The sequence below is a fragment of the Leopardus geoffroyi genome, chromosome A1, assembly GCF_018350155.1.
Source record: "Leopardus geoffroyi isolate Oge1 chromosome A1, O.geoffroyi_Oge1_pat1.0, whole genome shotgun sequence".
NCBI lineage: Eukaryota > Metazoa > Chordata > Mammalia > Carnivora > Felidae > Leopardus > Leopardus geoffroyi.
Window position 1 is genome coordinate 82,237,043 of NC_059326.1, and position 15,695 is coordinate 82,252,737.

The window sequence follows — 15,695 nt, forward strand, 5'->3', positions numbered from 1 at the left end:
ACCTTGCTGTGCTCTCCCGTGGCCGGGCTCCAGATGGCAGCTGTATTCAGACCCCCCGCCTCGTTTCCGCATTTGGATCCGGATCCTGGAGAGGACGCTGAGAGGTAGAAGGAGGCTAGGGTGCGTGTGAATGTGCAAACTGGGCTCTGGGTTTGGAATCGGGAGTTAGGAAACTGTCCCCCTCCTGGGCCTCGCTCCCCCCTTGGCCCCTGGGACCTGGTCACTCACCAGACCAGAGTGGGCCCCATCACACCTGGACTTAAAAAGCACATGTGACAAAAATAACATTTCTTTCAGTAATAACAAGATACTGGGCTGCACTTAAGCACACAGAGCCAGCATAGAGGCCTGGGGGGCGAGGCACACCGGCTCCTTGTCCACACTGCAGCCCTCTATCCAGACAACTGCCTTTCGTGGGTGGAAGAGTGTCCTTTGGCAGAAGCAGCTACTGTTGAGGGCAGAGGAGGTTCCCGGCTCATTTCTCTTGCTGACCCTGAGGCCACGGAAACCTTTCCTGAGGTGGCCAGCAGCTCCCCCACACCGTCCCTGCCTTGTCCAGCAGCACTTACTGAGCCTGGGCCGAGCTCCTCCAACCACGGTGTGCCTCCCCCCATGTGGCCTGGAGTATTGTACTTGGACGTGCACGAAGTTCAAGTGAAGCAGTGACGTAAATACATCCCCAAGATGGAGACGGGGTCATGTCTACTCCGGGAGACACAGGTAACACGTCTTTATTCAGCCTGTTCTATTTGGGGGACTCGTGTATTCTCTGTATATTCCTGGTTTGCATGTCCATGTGTCCTCCCGCAGGATTCCCAGCAGCTCAGGGAGATTCTGCTGGTTACAAGAGAGCTACAACTCTTCACACACAAACAACCATATTTATTTAATGCACTATGCGGTCACGAAAAGGAAACTAAATGGCCAAGCTTTGTGTATTGGGGTGCGGCCATCTACGTGAGCAGGCAGGCTGAACATGGGTGGGGTGTCCCCAGAGGGGCCGTTTTCCCGCTGGTCCCGTGGCATCCAGCAGCATCTGAGCAATCGAGAATAGAGTTACAAGTGCACCACCACTGCCACACCAGAGAACATATTTTATTTCAACGTTTCCAAAGCTCTTAGTACTTTTCATGGCACGCGTGCTTTAAATAAATAGAAGAAACCGCAATCTTGAAGAGCCTTTGTCCAGCCACTAATGTTCCGTTATCTACTGATGACCAAGTGCACAGAAGCCCCCCCACTCCCACAACTTCGAATCTTAAGAACAAGGTATTGCAGACCTACAGCCTCCTCCGTGAACACTTACACGGCAAGAATCTGCGAAGCCTCGAAGGATGCTTTAAAGCTGTTGAGGTTTTTATTACATAAAGTGCATGCTCTCTTAGAACCACAGGCTGGCAGGCAGAGACGGGCTTGTCGACCCTGTGGCAGATGGGGAAGTACAGGCCCAGGAGACACCGCGGGACTCAGTCGTGCATCTGTGTAGGGGCCAACCCAGCCCAGACTCTGGCCTGCAGGCCTCAAGCCCCCTTTCCCACCCGGACAGCCTGCGGCCTCTCTGAACGACTCCTCTTTGGAAGTATAAACAGTTCACACATGGCAAGCACACAAACACCTCCCGTGGGCACAGAAGGTTCCTGAAATGCTGAATCCCAATTTTGAAAGTCACATCAAACTACACATTTTAGGCACACTGCCCATTCACGGAAAGTCCACTGTGAACTTCCTCTCCTGTGAAGTGACCCCAGTTTATCTGTCTCATAAATGGGACTGCAGACAGGGTAGTAGGCACACTTGGGATGTGAAGATCTTTTCAAATATAATGCAGGGTCTGCACAGTGATTTTTAGAACACACAGGAGCTTTCCCAACAGGAGGAACAGGTAATGTCACAGGCTCCACCATCGGACAACACGGCAGAGTCCATGCCTCGCCGGACGGCCTCCTCTCACAGACGGTAATGCGACGGTCACATACTGCAGACGTAAATGAGACAGGGCCTTCCTGTCTGGGTGTCTCGGGTAACGGTGTGCACTGTAGCTTCCGAATGTGTGCAACCACGCAGAGGGCCAGAGGGAACAAACTCACTCCATTTCTGAATCTATAATCCGTTGCTCATAAAAGAAATACTTTTCAGGGAAAAATGTCTTTTTAAACGTAATAAAATACATTTTTTTTTTCTAAAGCATACTTTACAGAACTTTTTCGGAAGCTCATTCAAATGACACTGGACAGGACAGACCAGCTGACTTGTAAACAGTACATGATAAAATGTCCCTGGAATCCCATGGTGACGGGTGCTGTCACCATGCAGACTGCAGCATGTCAGGAACCGTGAAAGCACGTTCACATGAACATCTACGGGAAATTAAAATAAAAACAGACCCAACAAATCCAGATGCTTGATAATTCAGAAAACAGAAGTCTTGATTTCCTGGCAGCAAGTTTAAAAAGTGTTAGGATCTGTGTCCAGATCCTTTTTAGGACACATTCCTACTAGCTTTGGCCTGCAGAGAAATACAGCGTCCCACCAAGGGCACAGACACTGTTTCACAGGTAGGATTACAACGTGGCTCAGCAGGATCTGTGCGAGCCGTGTGTTCATGCACCTTCACAGGAGCCGCTGATTCAACCACACACTCTGCAGATCTGCAAACAGGCTCTGGGTGACTTTTTCACAAATATGATAAAAATCATGCAGAAATTTCCTAAAGCAGCAGTGACAGGACCATCCCCAGACATCCTGAAGCAGCGTCTTCTGAGGAGCTCCTTACATGTCCACTCAGCCCTTTCTGTGTGCAGGCGGAGGTCATGCGGGCGCCAGGGCTCCTGGGAGGAGGCACTTGCTCTCGGTGTCCGTGAAGCTTCACTCTCTGCCTAGAAAGGGCGGCGCTTACCGCCCGTCACGACTGGCCGTGCATATTCTACAAAATCATCTATCAGAACAGGCCACGCTCCTACAGGAAAGCAAACACAGATCTTTAAAAACTCACCAGTCTAGAGCAGTATTTTTATATCCAGAGCATTCTTTCTGCAGTCAATATTTGTGTTTCAGGAGCTCAAGTGAGTCGTCTCACAGCCCATCTCTCTGGAGGGATTGCCGGTGAGATCCATTCCTCTTGCTGTAGCCAGACCCCAGGCCAGCACTGGTGCTCCCGTGTGGACGTGGCCTCTAGCGACCAGGCACTCGGGGCCGGCCGGCTGCAAGGCCCGGGCCCCTGTTCCAGGCAGTCGGGACCAGGCACAGGGCCTTCCACCCGCCCTGCAAAACACTGCACCCTTTTCTCCCTGGGCCGGTTCCCTCTCCAGGCCCAGCCTCCCCACCACCCCCAGGTAGCCCGGACCACCCCAACCCTGCTGGCCAGGAACACACTCACTGTAAGCTGCCGGCCCCTCCTCTGCAGACCAGCCACGTCTCGCCACCGCAGCCACACTCCCTGGGCTTCTGTCTATGGTCAACTATTCACGTTTATTAAGTGCCTGCTCTGTGCTGAGTGCTGGGGACGCACACAGACATGCAATGCCACAGGTGCCCCAGAGCGGTCGCCCCAAGCTGGGTGCTGAGGGAGCATGCAGTGGGCAGGCTGAGACTGTGTCCTTCCCTAAAGTGGCACAGCGCCCATGGTGGCAGGCACACAAATGCTCCCTGACCGGCTGTCCTCAAACATCTCAGGGTGGGGACCATGAATATGTGATCATGTTATACCAGCTGGAATCTTCACATGGTAGAATGCCTAGCCTGAGGCGCCACCCAGGATTGCGTACCTGGAAGAGCGGCTTCCAAACCCCTTTGGTCCCACGGCTCTGCCGCAGGGCTCTCTGCACATCCACTTTTGAGATGATTTAGTTTATTTAGGGGGTTGTCCTCCTAAATTAAACTAAATACGAAGCCCTATTTTTCTCGTGTGGTTGACAAGACATAAAAAGAGGGTAATACTGTCATCACCACCACCCCCACTGCACTGAGGGGCGGGGCCCAGAGGCAGCTGGAGCCGGTCACCACTGTCCTGCCCCCAGCAGTCTGCACATCAGCATTTCTGGACATCATCTGAAGCACTACAACTTCCCGTACCTTCTTCGTCATAGTTAGACATATCATCTGCAATCATATTTCCAAAATCTAGCAGAAGGTTCCAAGTGTCCCTTGGGATTGATCTTTTGTGATGTTCCTAATACACGAGAGAAAAAAACCCACCAGACTTAAGAAACAGACGTGACCCTTGGGCATCCCAACGGCCTCGTTACTTCAGCACACACCGCGATGGGGAAGCGGCACCATCACACGTGGTCAGAAGTAATGACAGTGTTCTGGGTATGGTAGGAGCTACGTGATGCCAATGTGCAAATACACAAAAGCAGACTTGTTTAAAAGCAGAATAAACATTTAAAATAGAGATTATAATCTGTTTCACTCCAATACAAGGGCAGTGCTTTAAAGCTCCACCTAACGCCCAGCCGATTGGCATATGGTGCGGGACAGCCGGCCTGTGGCACCCAGATACATGTACTTCTCTGCACGCCAGGTGGGTCCTGCAGTGGGATGGGCCATTTTTCAGATTTCAGGTACGCCACACGCGTGGACAACACGCGTCTGTGCTGTGACTCTCAGCGGGCAGAGGGGCGCTGGCTCCGCCCCCTCCCCTCGCCCCACCCCTCCCCTTTGGGCATAGAGCTCCACACCCACGCCCGCCCCTGCACGCGTGTGGCAGAGGCGAGTATATTCACAGATGACCCAGAAGCCACGCAACCACATGTGGACTTCTGCGGCCTTCCTTGCGTACCCCGCCTGTTGTCCTGGCCTCAATTAACCTGTTTCCACTGTGCTCTGGGAGCCTTTGTCCACACTGACAGTCTTGGGCTTTTGTCCACTCTCAGGCCTAGGGCTCTTTGCTCGTCCCCAACATGCTGCTGTCCCCACGGTGCCGTCTCTGGGCACGTGCGCAGGGTCCCTGGGGAACGCCTGCACTCGAGGGCACTGACCACAAAACTAGTGAGTGGTGGAAACGGACTAAATGTGACATAGGCTGTGAACCTGCACATCGGCTTCCCCGTGCTGCTTTGAGGAGGACCCCACGCACAGCCCCCAGTGGGAAGACGGTCCTCAGCCAGGCCTCACACATTCGCAGAGGAGTCCATGCGGGAGATGTGGGCACATTGCCATCACGTGACTGTCTGCTCTGGAGGGGACCCTGGTGCTAAACAGTGACGCCTGTCTCCCTTCCCCCAGGCCAGGGGCTGCCCCACCGAGGAGGCCCCTCCAGCTCGGAGACTCTCCTGAGGGAAGCCCAGCGAAACCCTCCTTTTTCCTGCTCAGTTAGCATCGTAAACCACATCTTAAAGTGTATCAGACTGTGGACAAGCTGGACAACGGGATACAACCCGCAGTCTGGAGCCCATATGAGCTCACAGGACGTGTGTCGCTGCTGCTTCGGGAAGCCTAGAGCCAGGTAGTTGGAGTTCTGCAGACAAGGGGCTGCCGGGAGCCCTTCTGAATCCGGCCTTGGGTAGCCCTGCCCGTTCCTTGCAGTGGTGAAGCCCGCAGCTGCTTGCCAACTGCCTGGCAGCCACGGTACAGAACCCCCACAGTCAGATAACATGGGCGGCCACACAATGTGCTGACCCTTCACACTGGGCACACACAGCAAGAAGCAGAAGGACACTTACCAATAAAAAGCTGTTCCAAAGATCTAAAAATTTAAACCTTCCAGATAACACTAAATTCCAGTATGCAACAGCCATTTCTAAATCTGGCAAAAAGAGAGAAAGAGCAGTTAATAAATCCCAATTTCTTTTTCCACTGCACAAAATATGACCACTTCTCAGCGCACTGGTAATCACTTAGTAAAACTCAGCACTTTTACTGAAGAGTAAGACGAGGCCCACCCCTTACAGAACGTTCCTGATACTGTGAATGATCTAATCTTCTAACTTGGGGGAAATCTCTTTAAGTGGTCTGTGCCTTGTTATTCAGACACGTACACAACTGTCCCTTAATTAACATCAGTCTGTAAGACTCCCATTTCTGTATACACCAGGCTTTCTTCAAACCTCACTGATGCAACCTGGATACTGCTCTTGTACATCAGGTAGTGTCAGAACATGCTGAACTGCAAGTTAAACAACCAGTCTTGATGGAAGGGAGGCAGTGTTTTCCCAGTGGGTGGGAAGAGTCCAGCTTGGAGGGAAGCCACATGAGACGGCCGGGACGCCTCCAAATTTCTCAGGGTGCAGTCAGGACACAGCAGCCCAGGGAGGGTGCTTCCACTGACACGCAGACATTCCCCGCCTAGGCCGGCTGCTGATCACAGCCCGTGTCCTCCATTTTCCGGGCCCGGAAGGCAGCGGTTGTGTAGTCGTGTCCCAAAGCTTCTACACAGACCTACGTACTCTGTGGGGCTCGGGTGCAGGATGAGGTCTTACAGAACAGCACCACGGAGCTGTAGGACTGCATGAGAATACCATCCTAAGCCAGAATTTCTGAAATGAGGATTCATTCTCTGCTTGGTCTAAGTTTACTATCTATTTCTCCTTGTATGCTGGATCCAGCAAGTAAACTAAGAGGCTGAGCTGAGTTTCCTTGTTAAAATTGACAGCTTTTAATGGTGTGCTTTAATCCCAAGTGCTCACCACTCAGAAAATAAAAGAACAGTTAGAACAGAACGATTTCCTAATTACACGTTTATATATGTATGTCAGGATAAACTCATGTGAAAAGTAGGCAAATAAATATTTAAGGTAACAGATTCTTTTAAATGTAAGATGCCCAAACAACCACTTTTCAGAAAATTTTCATCTAAATCTTAGTTGGTCCTACTTGGACAAAAGTGATTAAAGTAGAGCTGTAGGGGGGCCTGGCTGGCTCAGTCAGCAGAGCCTGCGAGTTCTGATCTCAAGGTCGTGAGATCTTAAATTACTTCAATGATTACGTAAATAAACAAAACTTTTTAAAAAGTAGTGCTGTGACTTGAGATTTCTAGGAAAGAGCATTACTAAAACTGGATAAGCAAAGCAAGGTACAAGTAGCACCAAATTTAAATAAACACCTACATTCCCTGTGTTAACAGGCCATTACAGACTTTCAGTCCTAAATACCCTGGAGTCTTACTCAGAAAGAGCCGGGCAGGAAGCTTCGAGGACTGCCCACGTGGACGGCTCGCTAACCCTCGCAGCGCCTGCGCTCTAACACTGACACGAGCAGCCTGTCTCACTAAGTCTACATCCTTGTGACTTAGGAAGAGCGTTAACTGAGATCTGCCCTCAACTCAGCTCAATGGTGAGACAAGTCCCACACTGAGAAATGTGGGTGAACCTGGGGAGGAAAGAGAAGTAACATCATATGGCAGACATTTAACCTGGGTCCTATCTTAGTCTGGTCCTGGAAACCTCTCTTAAAAGTTCCTGATTCGCACATTCGTGACCAAAAGTGAAGGAACACGTATTCATATTCAGTGTTATGTATGTAAAAATGTTTACTATCACCCTAATCGGATCCACTTGCAAAATAACAACACTAGAAAACCTCAAAATGACAGAACGTAGAGCTGGAAGCAAGCACAAGAGTGACCCCAGCAGCCGTGAGAAGATTACGACAGCTACTGCTTCCCACTAACCTCTGAGAAGTCTTCTTTCCTGAGCAAGAAAATGTTTAGAGGAAATGGTTACTCTTAAAAATTTGTTTCTGATTTAGATTTACATAATGAAAATGTCCCTTCTGTCAAAGAAGGCTTTGGGTGCAGATATAAAAATTAGCTAATTATTGTGAAACTTTACTTCCTCAAAAATCAAGATTTCTCAAAGCCAGCTGATTCCAGACTCTATCCTAAGCTTCTTACATGAAAAGAAAAAGTCAAATAACTTTAATTACCTTCTTTATTAGAGTGACCATCAGGTAAGGACAGGCTAACAGAACATAAAACAACCCACACAATTCTAACACATACACATAAATAGACACACAAACTCGAAGAAAACGAAGAATAAATCTCTCTTTTCTTGATCAACCTTTTTGACTGGTATCCACACTTTTTCTCGGAACTAGAGCACCTCTATCAACCTCTTTAATTTATATTTAATCCTTCCGAAGACACAACACGTAAGACACTCTGGAAACTGCAACATCAATTGTTCCGCTTTGAGTACATAGGCATAAAATTATTCATCTGGCTTTATTATTTTTTAAGCCCTCAAAACCCTGGTAAAATGAGGGGACTGCACTGAATGGCCTGCACAGGCTCATGTCCTCATGAGGCTGTTACTGGGCCCTGCACAAACCTCCAGGAAGGACGGACACACACACACACACACACACACACACACACACACACACGGGCTTCCTACTGCAAACAGCCTCCAAAACACGAGTCTCTGGAATATTCATGGAGAAAGAAAGACCTTTTTAAACTTTAATCGGGGACTTAGACTCTAATTGACAACATCCTGGAAACCACTTGGAATTACAAGTGCACTTGGGTGTGGACTTCCAGCGGAAGGAAGTGGGCTGGAGGAGAGCAGTGCCCCACCCCTGCCCCACCCCCATAGCGCCCCTGCCCCACACTACGGCCAGGTACCCCCCAACCCAACGCAGGCAGCACCCCACCACCTCTGCGCCCCCACCCAGCTCCACTCCTGCGAAGGCAGGAAACAGGTCAAGCTGGAACAAAAGAGGGGCTGGCTGAGCCCTGCCTAAATCCCGGACACCAAGGATCATGAAGAATATACAATGACTGTTGCCTGAAGCCACTGAGTTTTAAGGTACTTTGCTATAAAGTGGGTCTGGGGAACAATCTGAGAATCCGCAGTCCTAACAAGCTCCCAAGTGACACCAAGTTGCTGGTCTGCAGACCGTGCATTGCAAGGACTTGAGGTCAAACCTAACTCAGTGCTAGAGGTGGACAGGGAAGGCGGCTCTTAGATCAAGAGGAGAATCACCTGGGATCTAAGTCCCCTTGGGCGGAGGAAGGGGGATCACAGGATGGGGCAGAGGCCATAGACGCTGATGAGCTCTTTCCCCCAAGACAGACTTGATTTGGGGGAGAGCATGCCTGGAGCACTGGTCCCAGAGGCCAGCGCCCAGGCATCGCCAGTAACAATCACTGGGCTGTAGAGAAAGGAAAGGAATCTGGAGGGTGTCCGAGGCAGGACGATCCTCAGACACTGATCCAACAATTTGAGGCCAGAAGAAAGTGGGAGGGCACAGTTAAGACCTTCTGCCCAGAAGACCTGCTCACTCCAGCACACAGGGTGGGACCTCCCTGTGGACCCACGGGGAGGGAGGCCACCCTGCTTCCTATCCAGCAGCACCCAGTAGAGTGTTGGGCACACACGCAGGCTGCTGTTCCCACACAGCACAGAACCTTCCCAGAAATTCCCAGGACTCTTACTGCTGCCACAAGAGAGGAAAACACCATTGTCTTACAGAACACTGAAGATCTGTAGTCTGGAATTTGAGAACCACTAGCATGAAGCTGTGTTTCTGAACAATCTATAAACAGTGGCTGAATCGGTATGAATGAGCACTGCTACTGACTGGATCATGGTCCTGAAACGGCTTTCTCCAGGACCAGAAACCAGGGCTCCCTGGACGAGTGTCGGGTCCCAGGTCTGGGGCTGGTAACATGCAGCTTCCGGCAGCCTGTCCTGGCAGACAGGCAGGCAACAGCCAAACACTCCTGGGTCACATCAAAGGGATGTGGGTGCCGACCAGAAGAGGATTCCCTGGCCACAGGCAGGACGATTATCACTGAGCTTCAAAAAGGTCAGAACTGCAGTCCACTGGACCCTTCACATGTGATTCAACCCATGAGTTCACAATGATATGAAAGAAATAAATGCTAATGGGCCCTTTTCAAAGGATGGTAGGGGGACGGCGCGCTGTCCTGACATCTGATAAAGGCACAGAAACAAGTGTTCATCCCACTGGAGCTGGACCACACCACTGGGTGCTGAGGCACCACCTCCTAGGATTATTCCACATAACACGTGGAACGAAATGATGGAGTTGGAGCGACACCCCACATCGCCGTCAGGTTGATGGAGGTGGGCAGTGAGCTGCAGGGACCGCAGCTGGCGTCCCCAACAGAGGACAGCCAGAGGCACCGTCTGATCCAAGACAGCCCTCAACAGTGATGGTCTTCCTGAAGGCTGGGACCTTCACGTCACCATTGCGGTCCAGCGGCTCTGTGTGCCATGACACACCTGACCTGCCACCTTACAGGGTGTCACGGAGCTAATGATGTTTTACACATTTTTCTTAGTTGTCTTAACAGAATTAAAGTAATAACACCACTTATACTGTGAAGTAAACGAGAGGCTGGCACCCTTGCCCTCCCACAGGCTTGTCCCCGAGGGTCACTGCACGCCTCAGAAGCCGCCCTTCTGCGCCACACTGCCTCCCCTGGCAGCCACTAACCCCGCCGCAGGGGAAACGGCAGTTAGGGTGGCATTCCTCCAGGTATTTGTCATTCCTGAAACAAAAACGTCTGTGCGCTGCAATAGATCAGACAAAAATAGAGCCGAGGTTGAAAGTGTGGTCAGGCGCTAGGCCCACAGAGGGTGCGAGGCAGGGGGTGAGGAGGTGAACTCATCTACTGTGTCACAGAGAGAGCAAAATCCAAGGGCTGATGTCATCAAGACGGCACCACAAACAAGGCAAGACGATGCTCTAATCCACCACCCGTTACAGTGACCTTTACCAAAGTCAGACCATGTCCCACCTAAGGTGACACTCAAGCCTTAGAGTCTGGTGGGCCTGACCACCAGGTCCCACATCTCCAGGGCACGCCATGGCAGCCTCCTGAGAGCAAGAGAGCTTTTCCTGTCCACACACAGGAGCCACTGATGGGGCACGTCACTTGACATATGGCACCAACCAGATGAAGCAATCCTACGTGAGGAATCACCATGATTTTGGTCAACATTTGGTACTTTTAAAAAAATGAGGTGAAGGGGGGCACCTGGGTGGCTCAGTCAGTTAAGCGTCTGACTCTTGACTTCAGCTCAGGTTATATATGATCTCATGGTTCGTGAGATCGAGCCCTATGTTGGGCACTGAGCTGACAGTGTGGACCCTGCTTGGGATTCTGTCTCTCTCTGCCCCTCCCCTGCTCATGCTCGCTCTATCAAAATAAATAAACATAAAAATAAATAAATAAAACTGACACTGTAGTTCACAAATCTGAAAATAAATAAAAAATAAAAAATGAGGGGAGCCTGGGTGGCTCAGTCGGTTCAGCATCCAACTTCGGCTCAGGTCATGATCTCACAGTTAGTGAGTTTGAGCCCTGTGCTGACATTGGGCTCTGTGCTGACAGCTCAGAGCCTGTAGCCTGCTTCCGATTCTGTGTCTCCCTCTCTCTCTGCCCCAACCCCACTTGCGCTCTCTCTCTCTCTCTCTCTCAAAAATGAATAAACATTAAAAAAATTTTTTTAATTAAAAAAAACGAGGTGAAAGCATTTGTGCAAAAACAGAACTGAATATTTTAGGAGTTTGCAAATTGTGATAGATTTTGCTCACACAGCAAAATCTTGTTCATACAGTATGAAACAAGAATATTGAGACCGAACGACACAAACTTCACGATGTGGGTCCACTGGGGAGCTCCTGGGCCCAGGGCCCATGTGAAGGTGGGTCCCAAGTGTCCTGAGAGCATGCAGGTCACAGAACAGGGCAGGGCAGAGGCAAGCACGGCAACCAGGAGGGGACAGTGGAGCCAAGACGGACTTGATCCTTCGAGGCTTGTCTGACCTTCACCACTCGGGTCCCTGGGAGTGATCTCCCCCCATGTCAGGCAGCCCGCCAGGATGTGTGAATGCAGGGCACAGGAGAGGAGGGGCCCTAAACCTGCCATTGTGGCCTGTCCGCACACCTCTGACATGCACTCCATCCCTCAGCCTGTTTCCCTGTTTACAAAACGTGGGCAAGACTACGCGTGGGCAGATGAAAGCACCTGTCTGCCACATGACAGGTGCTTAATAGACGCTAGTTTCCACCTTTCTTTCTGGTCATGAGATAAAACATAAGAGCAGCCGCCTACGGCAGAAGCCACACTGGGTGAGGAGGCCGGGCTTGCACCTAGATGTCTGGATAGGGGGCAATGGGGGAGCAGGGGGAGGCACTGGCATGTCCATGACCAGCTGTCCCAGCACCACACTCTACCCCTCACCGGTCAGCAATGCTGTAAGCACTCTGATTTTCCCAGGAACAAAACACCACGAGCGCAGCTCTCCACTCTGCACCAACATGACCAGAATCACCCTAAATTCTAATGCAGCCGGGGTCCCACTGCCAGTATCTCAATCTCACCTCCTGGCACCCCTCTGGGGACACCCGGGAAGCTTGTCTCCAGGAGAGGCAGCACCCGGCCGGCAATCACAGCCTGATGTGCTCAAAATGCCCCCAACGCCCAGGGAGGTTCAGGCGGTAGTGGAGGTCACCTGGCTCCTCCTTCCCTCAGTCGGTTGACCAAGCACAGGCTGGTCCCTTCAAGGGGGTGAGGACAGACACAAGCCAGCAGGCCTGGCGTCCACTCGCTCTTCCACTGCCCACGCTCCACTGTCCCTAACTAGCTCCTGCTTAGGCGGCAGGATCCCTCACCAATGGCAGGCCATCTTTCTTCCCATGGCCCTGGCTCTCCGACGCACGACAAGGTGGGGACCGTGCAAAGCCTCCACTGCCAGAGGTGGCTCGCTGCTGCCCCTTTACCCAACGGCAGGCCTGTCTGCTCACCCATTTCCTGGAACAGGAGAAAATACATCCTTAATTTTCCTGGTGGCTCTCCCACTGCCACCTTCCCAAAGTTTTCGCAGAACTGTTCAAGTGAGCTCCTGAACGGGGCTCACACGGAGGCCCTTTCTCAGCTCCCAGGGTGGCAGGAGCATGATCCTTGAGGTGGCACACAGGGTGAGAAAGCCGTTCACAAGGCCAACTAGCCTGGAGACAGAGGGAATCTGATGAGAGACTCATCACAGTGCAAGGTACCAAGAGTAAAAGTGAACAACCACAGCACTGGAGAAAAACAAGTAAAAAGAAGAAAACCATCTCTGCCATGGGAACAAGCATAGTGCTTATGAAAGATGGCCCCCACCCCCTGCTCTGAGATAGGAGGGCCCAGTCCCTGACACCCCCCCATGGGAGAACCCAGCCCCTGTACCCCCCTCCCATGGGAGGGGCCCAGCCCCCACACCCCCTCTGCTCTGGGACAGGAGGGCCCAGCCCCTGCACCCCCCATGGGAGAGCCCAGCCCCCGCAACCCCCTCTTCCAGGACAGAAAGGCCCAGCCCCCGCACCTCCCCTATGGGAGAGCCCAGTCCCTGCACCTCCCCTCCATGGGAGAGCCCAGCCCCCGCACCCCCACCCCTCCTCTGGGACAGGAGGGCCCAGCCCCAGACACCCTCCATGGTAGAGCCCAGCCCCCACACACCCCCCCATGGGAAGGCCCATCCCCTGACACCCCCTATGGGAAAGCCCGGTCCCTGCACCTCCCCCCACCATGGGAGAGCCCAGCCCCTGCACCCTCCCCTCCTCTGGGACAGGAGGGCCCAGCCCCTGACACCCGCTATGGGAGAGCCCAGTCCCTGCACCTCTCCCCACCATGGGAGAGACCAGCCCCCACACACCCCTCTTCTGGGTCAGGAGGGCCCAGCCCCCACCCGCCCCCACCCCCACCCCCTGCCATGGAAGAGCCCAGGCCCTGAACCATCCCACCCGTGATGGGAGAGTCCAGCGCCTCAATCTGCGCCTGCATTTGACCTGCCAACATGAGTAAGAGACAGAGGGGAGAAGAATGTTCACTGCTCACACACCTACAGACATGCACAGGTGAAATCAGGCCCCGAAATCAATTGTTTGCAGTGGATTTTTCTATCTGTGGATTTTCAAGCCCGTTTTGGTTTCCTTCCTAAAATTGGTTATTTTATAATATTGCTTTTTATGTGTAGGAACTCTTCTTCGAAACATATTCTTGTTTAATCCCTAAAGACCATGTCAGTCCCCCTCTAAACTTGTAAAACATTTTACTGAACTAAACATGTCTGTTACATTAAACAAATAAATTATATAGCATTTAGGGGGAAAAAGAAATGAAAATAAGCAGAATAAAACCCTCAGAGAAACCAAACTCACACTAAAAAGTTAAGAATTTTCCAAACAAATTTATATTATAGCAAAACTATATAACTCTGAAATAAACACTAAGATGTAACCCAAGGCATGTCAGAATTGTTTTCAAGTAAGGTAACTTTAAATCTCCAGACCAGGACAGGATTAATGTCCCCTGGCCGGTCCCCACAATACCATCTGCTGGACCACACACCTGGCTGATACTAACATTCTAACTGTTGGTATCAATTGCTGACTTCTCTAACCCATTAGTCAACTGTTATTAGTATGACAGAATGCGGAGCATTTGCAAGTTACTTTATGTTTTGGAGTTTAAATATTTAAGGCCGGAAGTGGCGACTGACTAGGGGCTGAGAGCAAGTGCAGGTGGTACCAGGTGGCCCGCGTGGCTGTGGCACGCCCAGTGGTCAGAAGGCACCAAGGCAGGAACAGGGACCCTGTCACAGCAGGACTGTCACCTGGCAGGTCCTGCCCACTTTTAGTCTCATGAAGATGTGGCTTCTTACGAATCTGGATTTTATACTCACCTAAACCCTTCTGCCCGGGGTTCTTAGCAAAGGTGAAGGTAAACTGATAAAAATCCTTAAACTTCGCCGTGTCCTTCAGTTCCTGCTCCAGCCTCGGCAGAAGGGCCCTCAGCTTCTCCGTGCTGTCACACCTGCCGAGAGACAGTGCTGTTGTGGCGGGACAAGCGCCTGCCCAGCCTGGCCGCTCCCTGTGGCCTGCGGGCCCCCTTCTCTAGCTAAAAGGATTCCAGTGCTCCAGGATGGATGGTGGTGGTGGCCTCATGGTGCCGTGAAGACGCCAAAACCAGACTTGTGGACTTTGAGTGGGCGAATTCTGGCCCTGGGGTCGCCTCCTTATGGCCAGGCTCGTCCACATAGGACAAAACACAACTCCACTGCTCGAGAGTCGGGCTTTCCAGGCGCGGGGTGGGGGTGGGGGGGAAGGGGCAAGTGGGTGAAGGGATGGCACACACTGTGATGAGCACGGAGGAACGCACAGAACTGCTAAGTCTGTGCACTTAGCATAGCGCTACTACTGTGCACCTGACACTAGCATAGCGCTACATTAATTACGCTGGAATTTAAAACATACATTTGCTGAAAATGAATTAAAACATTGATCTTCCTCCAAAAAGTCAACCTCCTTTAAGAATATTAAAAAGCCTTAAAAGCAGAAATCTAGAATAGCAAAACATAAAATTTGTCTTTTTTATTTTGACAACCCAGCAAGAAGATCGTAACAGCCCTTGCTTCACCAATGCTGCAGCAGAGCCCTAGGGCTTGGGAGCGAGCAGGGGAAGCCCTGCCTCAGTGGCCACCTGCGCGGTGACACAGAGGTGAGGTGTACAGCTCCAGGGACCCACACCAAGGCTGGCGTGCTCCCCACCTCAGGCCTCTTCTCTATGGGGCCACTCCGTGCCCTCCTGTGTGCCTGCATCACTCCAAGCAAGCACTCCCTGATGGTCAGCTGCCCCATTTTTGAACTTTGTAAATGGGAGCGCATGTCTGGCTTTTGTGTCTGGCTTTCTGTGTTGACGCTGTGTCCTCAGGTTCACTTGTGCTGGCATGTAGCTC

The 15,695-nt window shown here is 51.6% G+C and overlaps 1 protein-coding gene across 3 annotated transcripts in view; it reads right to left on the reverse strand.

The window, feature by feature from the left end:
- Window positions 1-1,074: 1,074 nt before the first annotated feature.
- Window positions 1,075-15,695, reverse strand: part of DCUN1D2 (defective in cullin neddylation 1 domain containing 2) — a 31,357-nt gene continuing 16,736 nt past the window's right edge. For 2 of the 3 annotated variants that reach the window (XM_045482572.1, XM_045482573.1), the window contains exons 4-7: window positions 14,643-14,773; window positions 5,664-5,746; window positions 4,072-4,168; window positions 1,075-2,956 (exon numbers count right to left, since the gene is read on the reverse strand). In XM_045482572.1, the coding sequence (XP_045338528.1) occupies window positions 2,877-2,956; window positions 4,072-4,168; window positions 5,664-5,746; window positions 14,643-14,773 (391 nt within the window). In that variant the 3' untranslated portion in view covers window positions 1,075-2,876. The remainder of the gene's footprint in view (window positions 2,957-4,071; window positions 4,169-5,663; window positions 5,747-14,642; window positions 14,774-15,695) is intronic. The other variant, XM_045482580.1, reaches the window with a different exon arrangement.